The following is a 19304-nucleotide window of genomic DNA, read 5'->3' as shown; positions in this document are numbered from 1 at the left end:
ATTAATCAAAGGCCTGTATATATCTGCCATAGAACAGGAAGCATCTTCCTCCTTGAAAGTTGAAACACCCCTCAAAAAAAATAAAAATTCTTCCTTCTTCAACTGATTCGGCAGATGAACAGCAGCAGATCAAGGGGGCAAAAGGGAGCTCCAGATACATTTCACGTATTGCTTATTTCAAATTTCAGATTTGGGCGATTTTTTTTAGCATCAACACAAGCGCTCATATACACGCGCATACACTCACCCCTATGAACGCACGCACGCACACCCTACCCTATGAGCACATCCGAGAGACTGAGCCGGCATATCATCTTGAGATTTACGAAGTCACCGTAGGCGCCTCGTCGTCGACGGGAACGTCTCCTCCCACTGAAAGCGCATCGCCGGAAATCCTGAAATAAATCCAGGAATACTGCGAGCACCGGGATTTGAACCCTGGTGGGTTGGGATACCACTGTCCACCTAACCAACTCAACCACAGGTTGATTCACAGATTTGGGCGATTTTAGTGCCATGGCAGATTTATTTAGGTTACTTTTTTCTCAAAATGGCAGTTATCCTACATTCATTAAGAAGAAAAGAGTTGCTCGGTTAATTAAGAAAAACCGAGCAAAAACCAGATTGCCCAGTTAATTATGAAGAACCGGGCAAAAACCATCACAACCGATGAGCGGCACACATAAGAAACCCCACACACGCCACTCCAAAGAGGGCCTGGCGAGACAGCACGCAGGGGTCATCGTCATCACTCCTTCCCTAGAGGCGTGAAGATGTTGGGTCAACCGACAAACTGCTTTTGCCTGGAAAAAATCATTATGATTATTTTGTCCAGTAATAAACTTGCTGGTATATATTTCCAGAAGATCTTTCAAGTCAAGGAGAAATGTATAACCGCAGTGGCTACACACAAGGAAGATAATACAACGCCATATTTGGTAAAACTGTTTTCATCTATGCTGACAGGTTACAAATGTTGCATCTTTGGTATGGCAAGATGTCCCTCTAAGAAACTTGGACTCACATCAAGAGTGTAACCATACTAAAAGACTAAAAGTACAGTGTGTCAAAGTACATAGTTTCAGATTTAGAGAAGACCTCTCTGATGTCTGTATCAAGGTTCTTGTAATACTGCTACATCAAAAGATCGCAATATCCTGCAGGGAAGCTTCACATTGCCTTGCCCGATTCTTTACTGTCCGCCTTTTCCTTTTTATCGACATAGGGGTACTCGGCAGGCGAACTCCATAGGCCGAACAAGATGAAGAGGTGCGCGAACAACAGAAGTAGTGACGAATAGGCGGTAGAAGGATAAATGTTCCAGCAGAGCTCGACGGCAACAAATAAAATTATCCTGAAATGATGAAGGATATGACATAACAGAGGAAACCAAGGATGAATACTAGAAAACAAAGGAAGCACCTCTGAAGAAACACATAAACTTTAAAAATTGCAAACAAAAGAACTTCTATTAGAATTTACCCTAAACCCATAACTATGAGTAATTTGTTCAAACAGCTACTGCTCATGATTATTATAAAAATTAAGGTGGAAAAAGGATGTAAACATGCTGGTGCCTCACGGAACAGAAGCACTCAACATGTTTGTTCAAGCAGTTACTAAGCGCTGATTTGAGGTGGAAAAACGATTAAGACGAGTGTGTTGCCTTACCTTACTACTGTTGGAAACTTTGTTCTCCACAACAGAAAAGGCAATGAATAGAAGTACCTGCAAACAAAAGAATAAACTTTAGTTCCAGCATCTGTAGGTACCGGGGTACATTTGGGCGGTGACAGTGGTGGTGGTGATGGGATACTTACCAAGAATAAAACTGGTAATGTAATGAACGGGCACACACAATGCCAATGAAGTTTCCAACAAACATCACAGTCACAATATCTGGATTGAAGTTTATTATCTCATTAGTCTGGTAAAAGAACAGTTCCAAATGCTGTGAATACAAGTAATTCAAGCTTTAGAGTCAACATACGCTCTTTACTGAGAATGGACTGTCTGGGCTTGCACGAAATGAGCTGTTGAATTGATGTAGCATCTCTAAATCTGGAATGCACAAAATGGAACAAACCACCTTCATGCCTGTCAACAAGTGCAAGAAGAGTAAGTATCGGGAAGAACCATAGAGTTTAGAGAACAACTGTGGTGAAACTTTTACATGCATATCTTCACCACAATTCTAGCATGTAACAACTGATTAGACCCAATATAAGTATACTCACTTAAACCACTTGTAGTGTGCAAACACCATAAGAGTAGTGAGGTGAAAAATCAATAACCCAATAGCTAGCTCTTTTGATACAAAATACTTCTCAGGAACAAACTTAAAGTTGACAGACCTGAAAAGCATAAAACAGGTAAGATTGTATCAGTGGCGTGTACGCAATAATAAATATAATAAATCTATGAAGCCACAGCTAGGAATGTGATATACTGGTATAGTTATAGTGCTGCAATGGTTTGAAATTCAAGAAGTATTGCATAAGCACCAGAAATGGATGAAGACACGCCCAAGATTGAAAGCTCTTGAGATGTACTCAACAGGATGCGACAATAAGAATGGGATACCCAACAAAACCTAGAGAAGAGAAATGCAAAGCGTTAGAGACAAAATGAGATACTTCTTATCCACTGGCAATCTAGCCACTTCACAAGCAACATAGAGCATGGTACTACAAAAAGTTCATGGTTTCCTGAGGACATTGTTTTATCAACAATCGCTAGCTTTTCCATGTAGAATCGCAATATCTTAAGACAGTCTCATATACTAGAACTGAAATTTGCATTTAGCAGAAAATTATAATAATCAAACTGTTCAAATGAGGGTGAATTTGATCCCTTACGATGCACTACTGGAAGATGTCACTACAACTAAAAATAAAAAACGCAAGACCTAGAAACATTCAGTTTTACCGTACATAGCATTTGTGAAATATAAACAACTCATGTTGGCATGCTAGAAGGAACTATCAAGCATAGGCGCATAGCACAGCCTAAATGTGGTTAACACATGGTGATCAGAAAACCATTCAAGAACTTGTAACAATGAAACTAAGATGACAAGTATGAATAAAGTAAAGCACGACACACCTGTACTCCTGCAGCTCCCAACAAAGCAAGAAAAACTCCTTTGATACTCATGGCCTTTATCGAGAACTTAGTAAGATAAAAGTTTATAGCATAAGTTGTAAGGAACAGAGGATGGTCATATAACATTATACCTTCAACATTAGTAGAAACAAAGATGGAGCAAAAAGGAGCACGTTCATCTTAACTGAGACAGCTCCACTGCAGCAAAAGTAGTTGCAATAGAAAGTGAGCAAAAGGCGTGTACTAACGGTATGGTATGTTAGTACTCCCTCCGTAAAGAAATATAAGAGCGTTTCTTTACAGAGGGAGTACTTTGTAAGAAACAAGCATGGATGAAATGATAAATCAATGTCATACTCACGCAGTTTGTAATCACCTGAAAATAATTAGGCCGAGGTACCACTTGTGATAGACAATCAAGACCATAGCAGCATGGAGCAACGTCATGGCAACGCAATCGTTGAAAAGACGGAGCACAAAGATGGAGTGAACTCGCTTTGATAAGCAAAGCAAACCTAAAGCCCACCAAGGAAGCTGGTCGTCATGATCAAGAAACAGGGAGGCATCAGAAACAAATCTAGGTAAACAGCTCTGCAGAAGTGCTGCCAATGGAAGCCTGGGCGTACAGATTTGCTACTCCCTCCGATCCATATTAATTGACGCAGCCTCTATACAACATTGTATAGAGGTTGTATAGAGGCTGCGTCAATTAATTCGGATTGGAGGAAGTACAATATTTCTTACTGTTAAAAGAACGCTTAAACGGTTTTGGAGTCCCTTGCAAAATTATAATTGGAGTTATCCCCCATTGAACTAAACAAACTAGTGTTTTAAGTTTGGAATTGTGAAACTGACGCAGAATTAGGTGAAACGCATCATGAATTTCGCACTCATACCACTTCAGTCTTGACGTAGAGCAGCAGAACAAGGCTCATGTTGACAAGGTACAAGACGCCGAACAGAATCTGCAGACACAAACACAAAAGCGCATTGAATCAGCACAGCTACCGGCATGACTGATGCTGGCAAAACAAGCAAAACAAGACGATGCTGGCAAACAAATTTAGCACTGAAAAGGTGACCTGAGCAGGGAACACTTGGCCTGCAGTGAGGAACTTGATGGCGGAGTAGACGTAGAGGAAGCCGGCCGGGTAGACCAGCGGCCCGGTGTCGCCCTCGATCTTGGTGTAGTCCCTCTCCCCCTCCCGAAAAGCGTCCACCTTCCACGCGAAATCAACACTCGGAAGTCAGAACCTCTCTGGTTTAACCCGAATTCGAGATTCTCCGCCCAAAAGAGGATAAAAAAAAAACGAGCTTGGTGCTCGATTGCAGGTACCTGAGACATGTAGGCGTCCCAGTCGATCTTGGTATCTGCACACGGAAGCAACAACGAGGAGGTGAGCTGCGAGCGGGGGATGGCTGGGAGGGAAATAGGGGGAAGGGGCAGGGCGCGAACAGGGGACGAAGGCGACGATGAGGGCGACGAGCGCGGCGTCGGCGAGCAGCAGGAAGGCGGCGAAGTGGATCGGCCGCCTCCGGTCCGCCGGCGTGCTCGCGGGGCGCTCTTTCACCAGCCGCGCCCGCGCCATGCTGGCCGGCGACGAGGCGACGCGGCCGCAGATCCAGAGGCGGCTGAGACGATTTTGGCCGGCCGGTGAGCAACTCGCCGGTTGGGTTGGTGGAGCTGTTGCGCGTTGTGGGCATTGGGCTTGTACGCTCTTACGGTTACGGGTTACGGTCTGCTCGGCCCATGGAAGGAGGTGGGCTCGAACGACAACCGCCCATGGAACGTTTGGGTTTCAGGCCATTATTCTTCTCTGCGTAAACTGGAACTGGCTCGGCCCAAAACCAGCTTATTTACTTTATTATTTTATTATTCCAAAAAGTTTTTACTTGAAAGATATTTGTACTAAAGTAAGTTATTTAAAATGCACAGAAATTAAAATGTTCATGTATCTCAACAAAAAATGTCCATATGTTTGGGGAAAAATGGTACTCTCGTATTTTGAAAAGTGATCGTGTTTACAGAAGAAATATTCATGTGTTAAGGAAACTCATGTATTTTGAAGAAATGATCACTGACAACTGGGGAATAAAATATGTTTATATACTTCTGGAAGAAATGTTCGCGCGTGTGCCGAAAAGAACATAAATAAAAAATAGGATAAAACTTGTAAAATCGGAACAGGCCGCCAGGTGTTGTGCTAGGGTGCGTGTTATAGGGGCAGTTTATTCCTGTGAGTGTAGAATACGAATTTCCTTCATCGCTCGATTTATATGCATCAGGAGCTCCCTACTAAATGTAAGTACACCTATGTATATGTCGAAAGAAAAAGAAATATATAAGCGTCTGTGTAAATGTCATCCTCAGGTATAAATTATTATATTATGTGTGTGCCAAAACTAACATTTTAGTGGTGCCTAGACAACAAAAAAGTATTAAATTTTTACTTAACCATCTAACTGGAAGTTAAACGTCAATGCCAACCTCTAGATTGGGAATAAATCCTATACAAACTACTTCCTCTGTTCCAAATTACTCGTCGCAAAAATGAATATATTTAAAACTAAAATACATCTAGATATATCCATACCTGCGACAAATAAGAACGGAGGGAGTAAATGACTAGGATTTTGACCTCAAGAATCTATTTTAAGTGTTCCACTGCAGATGACCTTAGCATGCAATAAAGGAGTTTCAACTCAAGGAGAGTAGGCCATGGTTGCCGCTCGGGCCAGCCCCATCCTGGCCTCCATCACCACCATCCAACCATTGTCACAATCACCATTGTCATGCCCCTGCCAGCCAACACACAACGTTGTCACTCCCTCCCTCCGTTCCGAATTACTTGTTTTGGATTTGTCTAGATACGGATGTATCTAGACTCATTTTAGTGCTAGATATCTCCGTATCTAGAAAAATCTAAGACAAGTAATTCGGAACGGAGGGAGTACAAAGCAGTAGCATCGTGACCTTGCCACCCATCTTGCCCTGGCCCTCACCGATACTAAGGGCATGTACAATGGTTGATAAGATAGTTTATCTTAGGTCTTGCATGTAATTAAAAGATGACAAAAAAAGATGTCTACAATGGGTCATTTCTTAGCCTTATCTTCATAACTAGTTATTCCTAAAAACATGGTGACATATATTGTGCTAAGATATCATCTCTTGTCTTATCTTAAATAAGAGAAGACAAGCCTTTTCTTATGAGTTCTCTCTCCTCCACCTCATCATTTATCCTACATGGCACTCTTAAGATAGCACCATTGTACATGCCCTAATGCGCCATCCCAAGAATCTTAATAAAACCCTAATCGCGTCGTCTCATCCATATATTATCGCCCACGGTGAACGAAAGCATTGGTGTTCTAATCAGATCATCCCTCTTTCTTTATAAATCTCACCCACTTTATTAATGCAGAATGTTCATAGGTAGAACGTTATCATTATACGGATTATCCAACCAAATACAGTGTCCTATGTATAGATTACATGCAAACATGGCGATATTGTGTGCTACAAAATTAAAATTCCTATGCTCGAAGATAAATTTACAAGATTGAAACCCAGTCTTGTGCTCCAATATTTCTTGTATAATTGAACCTTGACTTCCTCCGGAGCTACTGAATGTCCTACACCACTAAGCAAAGTTTATGTACGCCTAGATCCTCCACAAGTGACATAATGTCGTCTCGACAAGCCAAAGCTTCAAGTGTTTGTTGGGTCAGTGATGCCACTGAATACTGTCGCCGAAACTCCTTGGTAAACACCATTGGCATCTCTACAGATAGCCGCCGCTATTTCTCTACGGCCATTGCTTTCTACAGCCCTATCCACCTTGAATTTCATATAACTCTCCGCATGTGGCAACCAGCGTTTTGAGAGATCCCCCGTTTGACGGACAGGTCTGTGCATTGTCGCTGCCGGTGGTAGTGATGCTAAGTCCATCGGGTACGTGTTGATGAAGGAGTTTGTATGTCGCATACCAAATTGTCCACAAAGTCATAGCCAGCCTTGTGAACTTCTCATGGGATAAACTCTCAGCACTTCGCATTAGGCTCAGTGTTGTCGACCATCCGCTCAACCAAATCCTTGTCAGACAAGGCTCATGTGCAACGAGCCATGGCGCAACCTATCATTGCATTGCGTCATGATTCCAGAGTACTCCCCGCCGCAAAGAGGGCATGCATTAACACATGACATGTTCCTTTTGTGAAAACGCCCGTCGTCGGGAGCGAGTGGCAGGGAAAGTCGCCACAGAAACACCTTGACCTTTGAGGGGACCGAGATGTTCCATAGAGACGTCCAAGCCTTCTCCTCCATCGCACTATGTACCCATCCGACATTTTGGAAATCATGAAATATGATAATCGCCCAGAAACCCAAACTGGCGCCCTTAGCGGAGTGCTTATCTTTATCTTTACCTACCAATAAACCAGTTGTTGCTTCTGGTCGTTCGTCGCGGTTGTTTTGCAAAAACGCCCCTCGGTTTACAGGAAATCAACCCGCCCTCCCTGTTTAAGTGGATCTGAGAAAACGCTTCGTTTTTTCACAAAACACCCTGCCATTTGAAGCATTCAACCCGCGGTCCGAGCAAATTTGTGTAAAGGAAAAAAACGCGACCACAAAAGGAGCACGGGCTCGCCTCCTCTCCCTCTCGCACATTAAGTCATCGCCGCCGCCAAAGAGCAAAGGTGGGCTGGGGTTCAGGGATCTACATAGTTTCAATCTTGCCCTACTGGCCAAGCGGGTATGGAGACTGTTGGAGAACCCGGAGTCGCTGTGTGCACAAGTCTTAAGAGCGAAGTACTATCCGAACGGAAAACTATTAGAAGCGAAGATGAAGAGTGGGTGTTCTTTCACGTGGCAGAGCATTTGTGCAAGAATTAACACCTTCAAAAGAGGTGCCATTTGGAGGATCGGTGACGGTTCTCAGGTTAATATTTGGTCTGACCCGTGGATTGCTGAGAGCGCGGACGGACGTGTAGTTACCCCGAGAGGAGCTAATCTGCTGTCAAAGGTGGCCGACCTGATCGATCCGGTGACAGGTGTATGGGATCGAGATCTTGTAATGGATACGTTTTGGCAGGTTGATGCGGAGAGAATTCTGGCGATCCCGCTCGCGCCGCAGGGTATGATGGAGGATTTCGTGGCCTGGAGATTCACGAAGAACAACATGTTCATAGTCCGGTCGGCGTACCATGCTGAATGGGATCACCAGTTTGGACGATGGTTTGAGAAAACGGAAGGCCAACAATCACAGCGTTATCCAGTATGGGCGAAGCTGTGGGAGTCCTCATTGTCGAGAAAGATCAAGATTCACGCATGGAAAGTGTTGCATGGGTTCGTTCCATGCTTCGGAGTCCTGGCGACATATTGCTATGCCTAGGAACTGTCCTACGTGTGCAGGAGGATGTGAGGATGTCAAGCATGCACTATTTACTTGTCCAAGAGCGGCGGAAATATGGAGGTGTCTAAAACTAGATGGATTGGTGGAGGAGGCAAGTAATGTAGACAGAGCTGGTTCTTCAGTTTTGGACAATATTTTATGTATGCCGACGAGAGGAAGCCTGCTTCCAAAGGTGAGCGCACAAACATTAATCCTCGTTGGGATATGGTATATATGGTGGGAGAGAAGGCAACTAGTTCATGGAGAAGAGGTCCAATCGCCAGCTCGGTCGGCCTTGTCAATTTCTGCCCTAGCTGCAAATTATACTCATGCAAGGAAGAAGGATACAGGGGTGAACAAGGAACGATGGATCAAGCCTATGGAGGAATGTGTTAAGCTCAATGTTGACGCAACATTTCATGCAGAAACTCTCAATGGAGTAGTCGGAGCAGTACTGAGAGATGACAGAGGGGGATTCATAGCGGCGTCCAATGGAAAACTAGAGCATGTGGCGGACGTGGCAACAACGGAAGCATTTGCTTTGAGACATGGGCTCCTACTGGCGCAACAGGTGGGCGTGAACAAGCTGGTGGTGGAGGCGGATTGCCTGGAGGTGATTAACACGATGAACTTGGGTGGATTCACGGTGACAGGAGCGGCGGCAATTTATGCAGATTGCAATGTATTCGTAGTAGGTTATACTTCGGTGTCTCTCATGAGCTAGCTAGGCTGGCGGTCTCCAACCCACCCTCGCTGTGAGTTGAGGAACCACCGGCATCCATTGTAAGGTGGCTGGTGGAAGATGTAATGGTTATTTGATCTAATAAAGAGGCCGGAGTTTCAAAAAAAAAGTCATCGCCGCCGCCGCCACCCACGCCGTCCGCTTCCGGCGACCTCCAGCGCCGCGCAGCACGCCCCCGAGCTCTCCACGGTCCGCGCCTCCCTTCCCTCCGGCGATATTCTCCGCTCCCGTTCTCTACCACCCGCTCGCCCGTGGCTAGGGTTTCGGGCAGGGCTTCATCGGAGCCACGAGCGCGATGACGGCGGCGGTGGCTCAGAGCCATGAGCGTGACGGAGGCTGGGGAAAGAATAGAAACACTACTGCTCGCGATGACAGGATGGTGCCGTGCGTGCGCTGCCCCAAGGCTGCAACTGCTTCCTCCAGTCGCCCCCCCTCCATGGCTACATCTTGGTGAGACCCCTTCCACCCAAGCCTCTCCCCCTTCCTTTTTTTAAACTGATTCCCAATTCCTTGATCAAACCATGCACCTCTGCTCCTGTAGATCTCGCTTAGCTACCAGTACAGTGCAGATTGCTTTCTCTATTCAATTGATTTTGTTGTCTATGTATTACCTGAACTCCAAGGGAACCAACTTACATGGCGTAATGGATGGAGGTCAGTAGATGTTTTCCTGATATGTTCACTTGTTTTTAATAGTTCCCATCAGATTATAAGCATGGGCTTTGTGCAATAGGCAGAAATCTGTTTGTAATCAATCAAAGATAATGAGAACGTTTACTGAAATCTTTGTAATAGTCGATCCTATGAATTGCTTTGATTGGAAGTCCGACGATGATCTCATATTATTAGGAACTCACTTTTCAAACATATGCATTAGTAGTTTTTATGTCTTTGCTTTTGCCTTCTGAACATACTGGATTGCACTCTGTAGGAGATGGCACAGATTTCTCCTTCTGAACATGGTATTAAACATTGCAAACAACTGATTATAGTAGTTAGCAAATGCAGATCATTGTATATTGTTAGTTACGTGTCTTTTCATATGAAATACTATTATTTTGGGAAAAGGCATCTCGCTGAGTTTTAATAAAACTCCTTAGATTTTGTATGGTGAGACTGTCTTCAGCAAACAAGATCTGTATTGTTATTGGGGTTCTTTTATTTTTGTTCTAGGTGTTATTGGGGCGTATTTTTTCATGGTTGGAAACAAGATGTTGCTGCTGTTGGAGCTCACAGAGAATGGTGTTATGATAGTCTACTTACTTCTGAAGGTGCATTAGAAGATAAGTGGGTGTCCAGATTCTTTGGCCTCAGAAAAGTGGTGATAAAAATCTTGAAGTATTGTTAGCATTTTCCTCTAAAAATGGAAAGAGAACATACAAAGAAGGTACACAGTGATGTTCATTGTCATGGAAAATTATTATCCTTTTGTTATATTGAGTAGTTGTTGTTGGATGTTATTTGTCTCTTTGAAAAACATCTGATGTAAATTTGGTGTACTTCAACTCAAATGCCTACTACTAGAACCAAAACCTACTACTAAATGGTTCCAAAAACATTGCATGTTATTGTAAAAGTCTTGGTCAATATTCTCGTGTTACTGTGATGTAGTAGACAAATTTTTATGCTTGGACATTTTTAACTTTTCTTATAGCAACTATTGCTCTAAAATTCTTTGCTGGTCTCTTACTTCTATTGATGGCAGAAAAGAACACATTTGGGTACACCTACCAGGACAGTTTGTTCTACGTTTATCTTGCTTTGAGGTTGCAGACCCTAAGATATCAAGATAGCTCTTGATGGTATAACATGACATTGGCAGGAATTATCGATGACTACTTTGATGGGTACTTTTCTGAAGAAATGATTGTCCCAGGTACTGTGATGCTCGCAGTTCTATCTTTTTCAATACTTGCATATGCCATTGTGATACAAGATACTGCTACATTTTGCAATGTCCGTGATTCAGATTGACCATGATTGCTACTGCTGTTTAAGATCATAAACTTTGTCATGGTTGATTAAATAGGCACAGCTGATTTTAGTCACAGACCCTAAGATATCAAGAAAGCACTACTACAAATTTAGAACTAGGATGTAGTTTTAAATAGTTCCTGTCAAGTATGCTTATTTGCAATCTAGGATCACAGTTCTAAGGTTAATACTTTTAGTTGTGTAGCATTGCGAATCTCGGCTCTTGAAAATTTTCCTACCATACCAACACATTTGGTAGGATTTGCCTTATTTTGTAATGAGCAAACAAAAAATGTTGTAAATATAACAAATAATTATGTGCAGTAGTACATGGTTGGAAATTCCTTTCCTGTTCAATGCATATTAGAGTGGAATTTGTACTGTTTGGTATGCATTCACAATCAACATGGGGTGCTGTAGTGTAAATTGTTTGAAGTTGCCTTTTGGCCAGTATATATAAGGATGGAGTACTGTACTGTTTGGTCTGCCTTTTTGAAAATCGGAAGCGGTTTTAACATTTCACATCATGATATTGTAGTTTACGGTACTAAGCTTGACGCTGCTCGGTGTGCTGTTGTTCTTCGTCAGCGTGGAGCTAGCCGTCGCCACATATACCCGTTGCCTCCGCTTGACGTAGTTCGCTATGGACATAGACATGGGAAAGTCGCGACGGAGATCCCCCACTTCAACCCACGGATCCAGGGTGGCTGTGGCGGTCAGCTGGTGACCGAGCTCAAAATCTGGTTCAGCGTCAATGGTTGGCTGCGCTCCAGTGCGAGGGGTGGTGGCGCTTCGAGGAGACAGCTGCGTGCCTTCGTCAGTTGCTTTGTGTACTACTTTTCACTTTCAGAATAAATTCGTGATTCCATAGTGAGTCATTACCAACGAAATTATGGGGGGTTTTGCTCTAGGCATCAGATCAGGAAGCAACAAGCCCCGTCTCTTTGGTGGTCTCTTTGGTGCTCCAGTAGTGGATATTGCTGGAATAGCTGAAGGACTTGGTTGTAACACTTGCTCTGACCTTTACTCACCAAGCAAGTTTTCCAAAAATTGAAGTCGGATTTTTTCAAGGTTCCTATACATATACACAAATAGTGGGAAATTAATCACCCTTAGATATTGTTGTGCTCTTTTGAAAAGCAGGTCTGTGTATACAACATACAGTGGATTTCATATATATATATATATATATATATATATATATATATATATATATATATATATATATTATATATTCTAGGACCTATGGTGCCCAGCAAGCATAAACAAATTTAGCTTGCAGCTTTGTTAACGCATCGCTATGCTTTGATACAAAGTTTAGGCGTAGTGCCAGTCTATTGATAAATAACCCTCCGGCAAGGTTCATATCTAAGTCTTGGTTGATCAACTGTTGCACGCCTAACTAAAATCTTTCCTTCAGGATTTCCTAAAAGATTTTTCATTAATCGCATCATTGCCATACAAATGACGTACTGAAGTAGGCCATGGACCCTCTCGTCTAATATAAAAAATCCATGAGATCTAGCATAGCTAGCCAGCCCATGATCTACTTGGTTACACTCTCGACGCATCAGGGATGTGCATCACTACTGAAAACGAATCATCTGCTCCCTAATATCCACATACCCAACAAACAGTCTTGATCTGCAGGTCCCAGTGAATTGTAGCACCTCAAAAACTGCGAGCTGTCGATTTTCAAGATTACCGGGCCAGTTACCAACTTACCATTCATGTGGATGAGTGAGAGCAAGAAACAGCCTCAGCTTTTGCTTCCTCGGTGGTGTCCGAGCACTGTCGGAGTTCAGTTCCCAGCGAAAACTACAGCTGTCCTTTGTACTGGAATGATTATTCCTGTTGCAACGTACTCCTTAGTACTTCCCATTACCTATGGATATGTAATCTTAATGAAAATAGTATGTTTCTGAATATTGCCATGTATGCCTCGCTTGATTTTTCCACACACCAAAGTTTTTATCAATCAATGTGTGCGCGGGTGATTAGATTAGAACAAAAATACAGTTTTGAAATTTGATAAGGAGTCCTGATGGACGTGTATATATATGCATGTGTTGTTTATATTTGAATCGAGAGAAGGTACAAAAACAATATACACTTATGGCAAATGTGTTAGTTGGTCTTCTTAGATGCAGAGCCTGGGAAGATGGTGGTCTTCTCTCATTCTCTTCTAAACAATGTATACACTGCAGGTAGGGGAGAAGTATAGAAGTATTGTACTGCTTGGAGAAAGATATGAGAAATCAGCAGGCATAAAGTTGACTAGGTATACAGGCTCATGCCGCTCTGGTGCCTGCAGTATGGCGTGGTATTCTACCCAGAACTTGCCGCGGAAAAGGACAACCGCGCCTGCTCCGTCCCCTACAACAGGGGCTCAATTCTTCAATGGGTGACTGAATGAGACCACGGCCAGTCTCACTCACAGGGTGGCCCTGCTTCACCTACATCGACGTGTACTCCACCAAGTATAGGCTCATTAGTCGGGCCAAGAAGCTCGGTAAACGTTTGATGTAACCTCACCAAAGACAGTTAGCTACATGCTGCGATGAAGTTTGGAAGTCAATGTCGGTTGCTAGAATTTGCGGCCAGGCATCAAACTGGTAATGTTCAGTCTTCAGTCTGCAGTCTGCACTCGAAACTATTACCGTGCATCGACGGCAGTAGAGCCTCGGCAAGACATATTAACTTTCAAAGTCTGAAGGCCAAGCAAGGGACTGGCCCCACTTATTAGTATGTCGTTAATTCTCATGAATCCACCCATCTTTTTAATTAATTTTTTTCTTCCTGTATGTTTAATATGGCTTGCACTTTATATTGCTAATGTTCTGCTCAGTTTGTCTCACTTCTGCTATGTATTATATTAACAATTTTCGGATCACATTTAACAAGAACGACATTGTTAGATATTGATTTCTCATTTGCATATTGTTTAGGATTCAATGGATTTGATTTTTACAGTTACATGCCTACGCCTTGGTGGAAGTTCTATCTACTGCTACTTCGGAGAAGATTAGGTTCCGGTGCTTGACAATTAGGTTGAACACAGACACATCTGTTTCTAGAATCTTGCACTCTTGTTGTATGCAAAATAAACTATTGTACTCTACTAAACTGAATCTGTGCAATGGTTTTTTTTTTGAACGAGCCTGTGCAATGGTTGTTGACTAGCAAAGTTTGTTTAAAGGCTTTCCATTTTATTTCCATCCTTTGAACCATAATTAAGAGATTTTGTGGAATTATTTGAGTTGATTCATCCTAGCTTATTGTTTATTGTCATATGACGAAGTACGAAATATGATAGTTCTACATTCTCTCCATGGAGAGACATGATGCAAGAGAGGACTTTACTAGAGATGGCGAGCATTACTATTTAACCGGCTGAGAAATTAACTAATTAAATTTTCTTTTTAGTGGAACTGGCCAGTTAGTATTTGATTGGATAACTTTGAACTAGCTACTATTTTTAAATGGAGTGTCTTGTTGAAATAGAGGGTGTGTATCTGTTTGGGCTCTTGAGTCATGTTTATTGGGCTTGGGGGTTTGATATTTTTTCTTCCATTGCAATGCACTGACATGTTTTCTATAATCTGTAATTTTTATAAAGCAAACACATGGGTTTTCTCTAGCTTGAGGTCCAATTTTCTACGAGCATACGTTTTGTAGGTGTAACAAAACATACAAGATGCTCGCGTTGCACGGCACATCCTCACGTTTTCATATGTTTTCCCAGTAATGAAGCACTACTAGGAAAAAGCCTAGTAGTAGCGCGGGTTAAAAGCTAGTAGTAGCGCGGGTGCCTGCGCTACTACTACGGTGCTATAGCTAACTAGTAGTAGTAGCGTGGTGCATCCCGCGCTACTAGTACGTGTGTTAGTAGTAGTGCGTGTCTGTGACCCGCGCTACTACTATTAATTTGGAAAACCAAAAAAAAAGAAAATCTCGACCCCATGACGCGCGCACGTTGGCCGGGAGCAGGGAGATCTCGTCCATGACGCTTGCCTCGTGGAAGCCGTCGAGGGCGGCCGCGGAGGCCAGCCCGGCGTGGGCCAGGAGCTGGAGGACCTGCATCTTGGCATCGTGCGTGGGGAGCAACACCTCACGGCGGGCGTCGCCGTTGAGGTCGGCGACGAGCGGCGGCAGAAGGCGGTCCATGTCTTCCGGAACGAGAAGTCGCCCTCGTGCTGCCGGAGGAGGAGAGGGATGGGTCAGCTAGCGTTCCGGATCGAATCGGAGAGGGGGGGAGGAGGGCTGACCTAGAGCAAGAAGAAGACGAGGGTGAAGGCGGCGAGGAGGAGGATGCCGTGGTCGCGCTTCCGCATCTTGGCGGTGGCGAGGAGCTCCGGCGACCGCCCACCGAAGGGATCTCGGAGAGGGAGAGGGCGAAGAAAGTAGAGTGTACCAGCGGCGGCCACCGCTGGAGTATGAGGGAGAGACGAGGAAAGTGAGAGAGGGGGAAAGTGAGGGAGAGAGGAGGGATTCGGCTGAGGATACGGGGATTTCACCTACCTCGTACTTAGTAGTAGCGAGGGGTGTAAAACCGCGCTACTACTATCAACTTAGTAGTAGCGCGGGTTTGTACCCCTCGCTACTACTATGGCATGTCCCGGGAGGACACGGTAGAGACCGCTTAGTAGTAGCGAGGGTTAAAAACCCGCGCTACTAGTATCAAGTTAGTAGTAGCGAGGGTTAAAAACCCGCGCTACTAGTAAGTAGCAGTAGCGAGGGTTATAAACCCTCGCTACTAGTAAGCGTCTGTCTATAAGCTTTTCCCTAGTAGTGAAGCATGGCGTTGAGCTAAAGACATAAATGTCAAATTTATCGATTGAATAATATGTACATTTGTATACTAATGTAATTTGGAGTATGTTAGTATAATTATTGTAGGTATTATATTCTCAGTGGTATGATTTGAAGGTGCTATTTTTTCATCCCGTTGCAACGCACGGGTCTTTTTGCTAGTAGTCTATAACACATGTAAGAGCATCTCTAACACAACAACAATAGCGCGCGCGGAGCGTTTTCGCACGCTCGAGCGTGCATGGAAAATTTCGGCGCGACAAAGAATCGCGCGCGGGAAAACGGACCGGCGCGCGGCAGTTTTGGACGGGGCGTGCTCTATAAAACGCGTGTGCCCGTGCCGTCACCGCACACTCGAGCGTAGCTGTCCCCTTCTCCCCCCTCCCCGCCGCCCTCTAGTTCCTCGCACCCGGCGCCCCACCGCGCCGCCTTCTCCGACGCTTTCTCCCTGCCGCCGGCATGCATTCGCGCCGCCGAAGCGCCTCCGGCTACCGCGGCGTCCGCGTCCGCCCTTCCGGCGCGTTCTATGCGGAGATCCGCTCCGGTGGCACGCTTCTCGTTCTCGGGACGTTCAAGACTGCGCACGAGGCCGCCCGCGCGTACGACGCGGCGACGTGGCGCCTCTCAAGGCCTCGCGCACAGATGAACTTCCAGGACGTTTGGACTTGCAAGCAGGTGCATGACCTCGCCCCTCCGCCGCGGCTAGTAACTGACGCCGACCTTCAGGAACACCATCGGCAGCAGCGCCGCCTCCTCATCACCCAGGCGGACGAGCGAGCCATGGCGGAGTGGCGCCAGCGCCACCCGGAGGATGTCGCCAACGAGAGCACTTTCTGGGCGGAGAGGATGGCAAGGCGGCGCGCGGAACGGGCGGACATGCGTCGTCGAAAGGCACTGGCGATATCGCAGTGCGACAGACATCATTCTTCTCCGACAACGACGATCGGTGGGAAGATGTGTTTCTTGATATGTCAGACAACACAAGCGAGGAGGAGGAGGACGACGACTCAGAGTAGTCACTGTAGTTTCTAGTTTTATATTTGTATCGGACTAGTTTGTACTGTTTGGTTGAACTTTTCTATTTGTATCGTTGAATTTATCTATGTGGTTGAACTAGTTTGTGTTCTGCTTGCTCGCGTGCGCCCTTTTTTTGCAACGTCTGTTGGAGTGGGTCGCGCGCGCGCAATATTTTGCAGCCGCTGCTGAAGCCAGCGCCCTGCCGCGCGCAAAAAACCGCTATTTCTGCGCGCAAAAAACTGTTTTAGCACGCCGCTCGTTGCACGACTGTTAGAGATGCTCTAAGCATTGACGCCTGTAGAAGCCAAACAAGGTTTATACATTGCAGAATATTTAATTAACTCAACAAAGGCCAACTTAAACAATAAAGAAGCCCAAGAAAACCAAAAACAATTGCATCAAAATGGAGTTTTAAAAAAGCAAAACTAATTTTTTGAGTGGTTTTTAAACGCAAAACTAGGAGGTGCCTGTTGCCGGGAATTCAGGACGAGAAGTCCGGGCCTTCGATGGACAAAAAACAGGGCGGCTATTTCCATAGGAATGCCCTACTATATGGCCCAACCAACGCAGCCGCAAAACCCTCGCTGAGTCGTCGCCCTGATAGCTCGTCAAATCTCTTCTTCGATCGCCGGCGGGCGGCACCATAGGCGACACTGTGAGCGACATACTCTGTATCCACCGTGCTATGCACGGACTACTTCTCCTGCCTTTTGCTTTTTAATGTAATCTGCGCCGGCTGGGTGCTGTTGGGTTTGGGTGCGAGAGGCTAGGTAGATCTACAAGGGTATTGATCAGTTCATGGCCTATATCATCATAATCGGATTTAGGTCATAACTGAATGCTGATCCATGTCTTGTAAGATACTCCAGAACCTTGTGATGCCATATCATCTGAACTCTTGGTGTTTATATTTTGTCATAAATATACAATTTGGTAAGAGGGATTCGCACATTATGTGATGCCAGTTGACATCACAAAGTATGTGTAGCGCCACCACCGAGCAGAGTGGTCCGCACATACATACATACATACATACATACATACATACATATACGTTTATTGCGCTGCTAGATCTGCCATATATCATGATATTTGGTATTTGTTATCCGTTTAATTTTAATTCTCTGCTACATTGACATTGCTATATCATTTGAAGGATATAAAAACTTATATCTACCCCTAAAAAAGACTTATATCTGAAATGTACACAGTGGGGAAAAAACATGCATGGTTGGGCTTTGAGATATTTATAGGCTAACGTGAATGGAGGGTCGTTTCTAGAAGAAGAAAGCACTAACATTTGGTTTTCTGTTTGAATAAATCCTCCTAATTCCTTGGTCTTTCTACCAACAATCCTCCTCTGATCATTGGCTACTTTTTTCAGTGAATGTCCTCTGCTTCAACGACGTGTTTGCATCTCTTACTCTATTTGTGTTTGTCAGTTGTCCATAGATGGCAAAGTAATTATTGTATGTATATATATAGGGTAACGCTATTCTAAGCGTGAGTGTAGAATAGCTTATTCTACACCCTGTAGTAACGCTATGTACAAAATCTAGTAAAACGGTGTACAAAATGTAGTAATTCGGAAAATATTTTTTTATCATCTATGTTTGTAATTTACTACATTTTTATGAAAATTACTATATTTTACATAGTGTGTTACCATATTTTGTATGTACCGTTACTGGGGTGTAGAATAAGCTATTCTACACTCACGCTTAGTTTAGCATTACTCTATATATTTCTATATTTACAAATGAGCTAAAACATTTCCCCTATTGATATTCAAAACCGTTGGCTGAGTTGAATATCCAAAAATATATATTAACATCCACTATAGAGAAATGCATGCACTACCCCCACATTATGCATTTGTTGTTCATTGCGGTGTATGTATCCTAGAATTGATCAAGTGCACTGGATAAAATTGGATAGTAAAGATATACCCTGCATGAAGAAAGGGAGGGAGCATATTTATCACAAATATGAGCTACTAAAAGTTTCGTGTTGATTTAGTGTTTCATAGCTTGCGTTGTTGTGCTAATTACCTTGTGGTTTACCCTTAAATTTGACTACTAATCTGAAGTTATTTTCCATATGGGGATCTCTTGGTAGTGGGTACAGTCTACAAAAAATTTGTGGTTGTTCCATCTTTTTAAAACAGCTGTTGGAAGATACTGATATGCATATTTCTGGCCAAGTGTTACCATTTCGTAAGAACTGAACTACAACAGTTGTAAAGCCTGAAAGTTTAGTTG

General features: G+C 43.9%; 2 protein-coding genes and 1 long non-coding RNA gene across 5 annotated transcripts; 2 read left to right on the top strand and 1 right to left on the bottom strand.

Moving 5' to 3' along the window:
- Positions 1 to 919: 919 nt before the first annotated feature.
- On the bottom strand, positions 920 to 4803 carry ALG3 (asparagine-linked glycosylation 3). The gene is made up of 13 exons (XM_087546322.1): positions 4562 to 4803; positions 4442 to 4476; positions 4188 to 4325; positions 4002 to 4070; positions 3482 to 3639; positions 3237 to 3303; positions 3106 to 3159; positions 2505 to 2593; positions 2238 to 2354; positions 1991 to 2097; positions 1821 to 1899; positions 1672 to 1728; positions 920 to 1354 (listed from the first exon to the last, which is right to left on the bottom strand). Exons 1-13 carry the CDS (start codon positions 4692 to 4694, stop codon positions 1171 to 1173), a joined length of 1287 nt encoding a protein of 428 aa, XP_087402448.1. The 5' UTR covers positions 4695 to 4803; the 3' UTR covers positions 920 to 1170.
- Positions 4804 to 9203: 4400 nt separating this feature from the next.
- LOC147978493 (uncharacterized) lies at positions 9204 to 12417 on the top strand. 3 transcript variants are annotated; one of them, XR_015618140.1, is made up of 5 exons: positions 9207 to 9690; positions 9782 to 9894; positions 10414 to 10627; positions 10946 to 11116; positions 11753 to 12417. It is a non-coding gene; the product is annotated as an uncharacterized LOC147978493 (long non-coding RNA). The 3 variants fall into 3 exon arrangements; XR_015618141.1 differs by having other exon boundaries at positions 9204 to 9690; positions 10414 to 11116; positions 11803 to 12417; XR_015618139.1 differs by having other exon boundaries at positions 9204 to 9690; positions 10414 to 11116.
- A 4068-nt stretch (positions 12418 to 16485) lies between these two features.
- Positions 16486 to 17042, top strand: LOC147978492 (uncharacterized). The gene is made up of 2 exons (XM_087514770.1): positions 16486 to 16875; positions 16944 to 17042. The coding sequence occupies exons 1-2, from the start codon at positions 16486 to 16488 to the stop codon at positions 17040 to 17042; spliced, it is 489 nt and encodes a 162-aa protein (XP_087370896.1).
- Positions 17043 to 19304: the final 2262 nt, after the last annotated feature.

Source organism: Triticum urartu, chromosome 3A (genome assembly GCF_056163025.1).
Source record: "Triticum urartu cultivar PI428250 chromosome 3A, HENAU_Tu73, whole genome shotgun sequence".
NCBI lineage: Eukaryota > Viridiplantae > Streptophyta > Magnoliopsida > Poales > Poaceae > Triticum > Triticum urartu.
The sequence above is the reverse complement of the archived record's forward strand: the minus strand, read 5'-3'. Positions and strand labels throughout refer to the sequence as shown.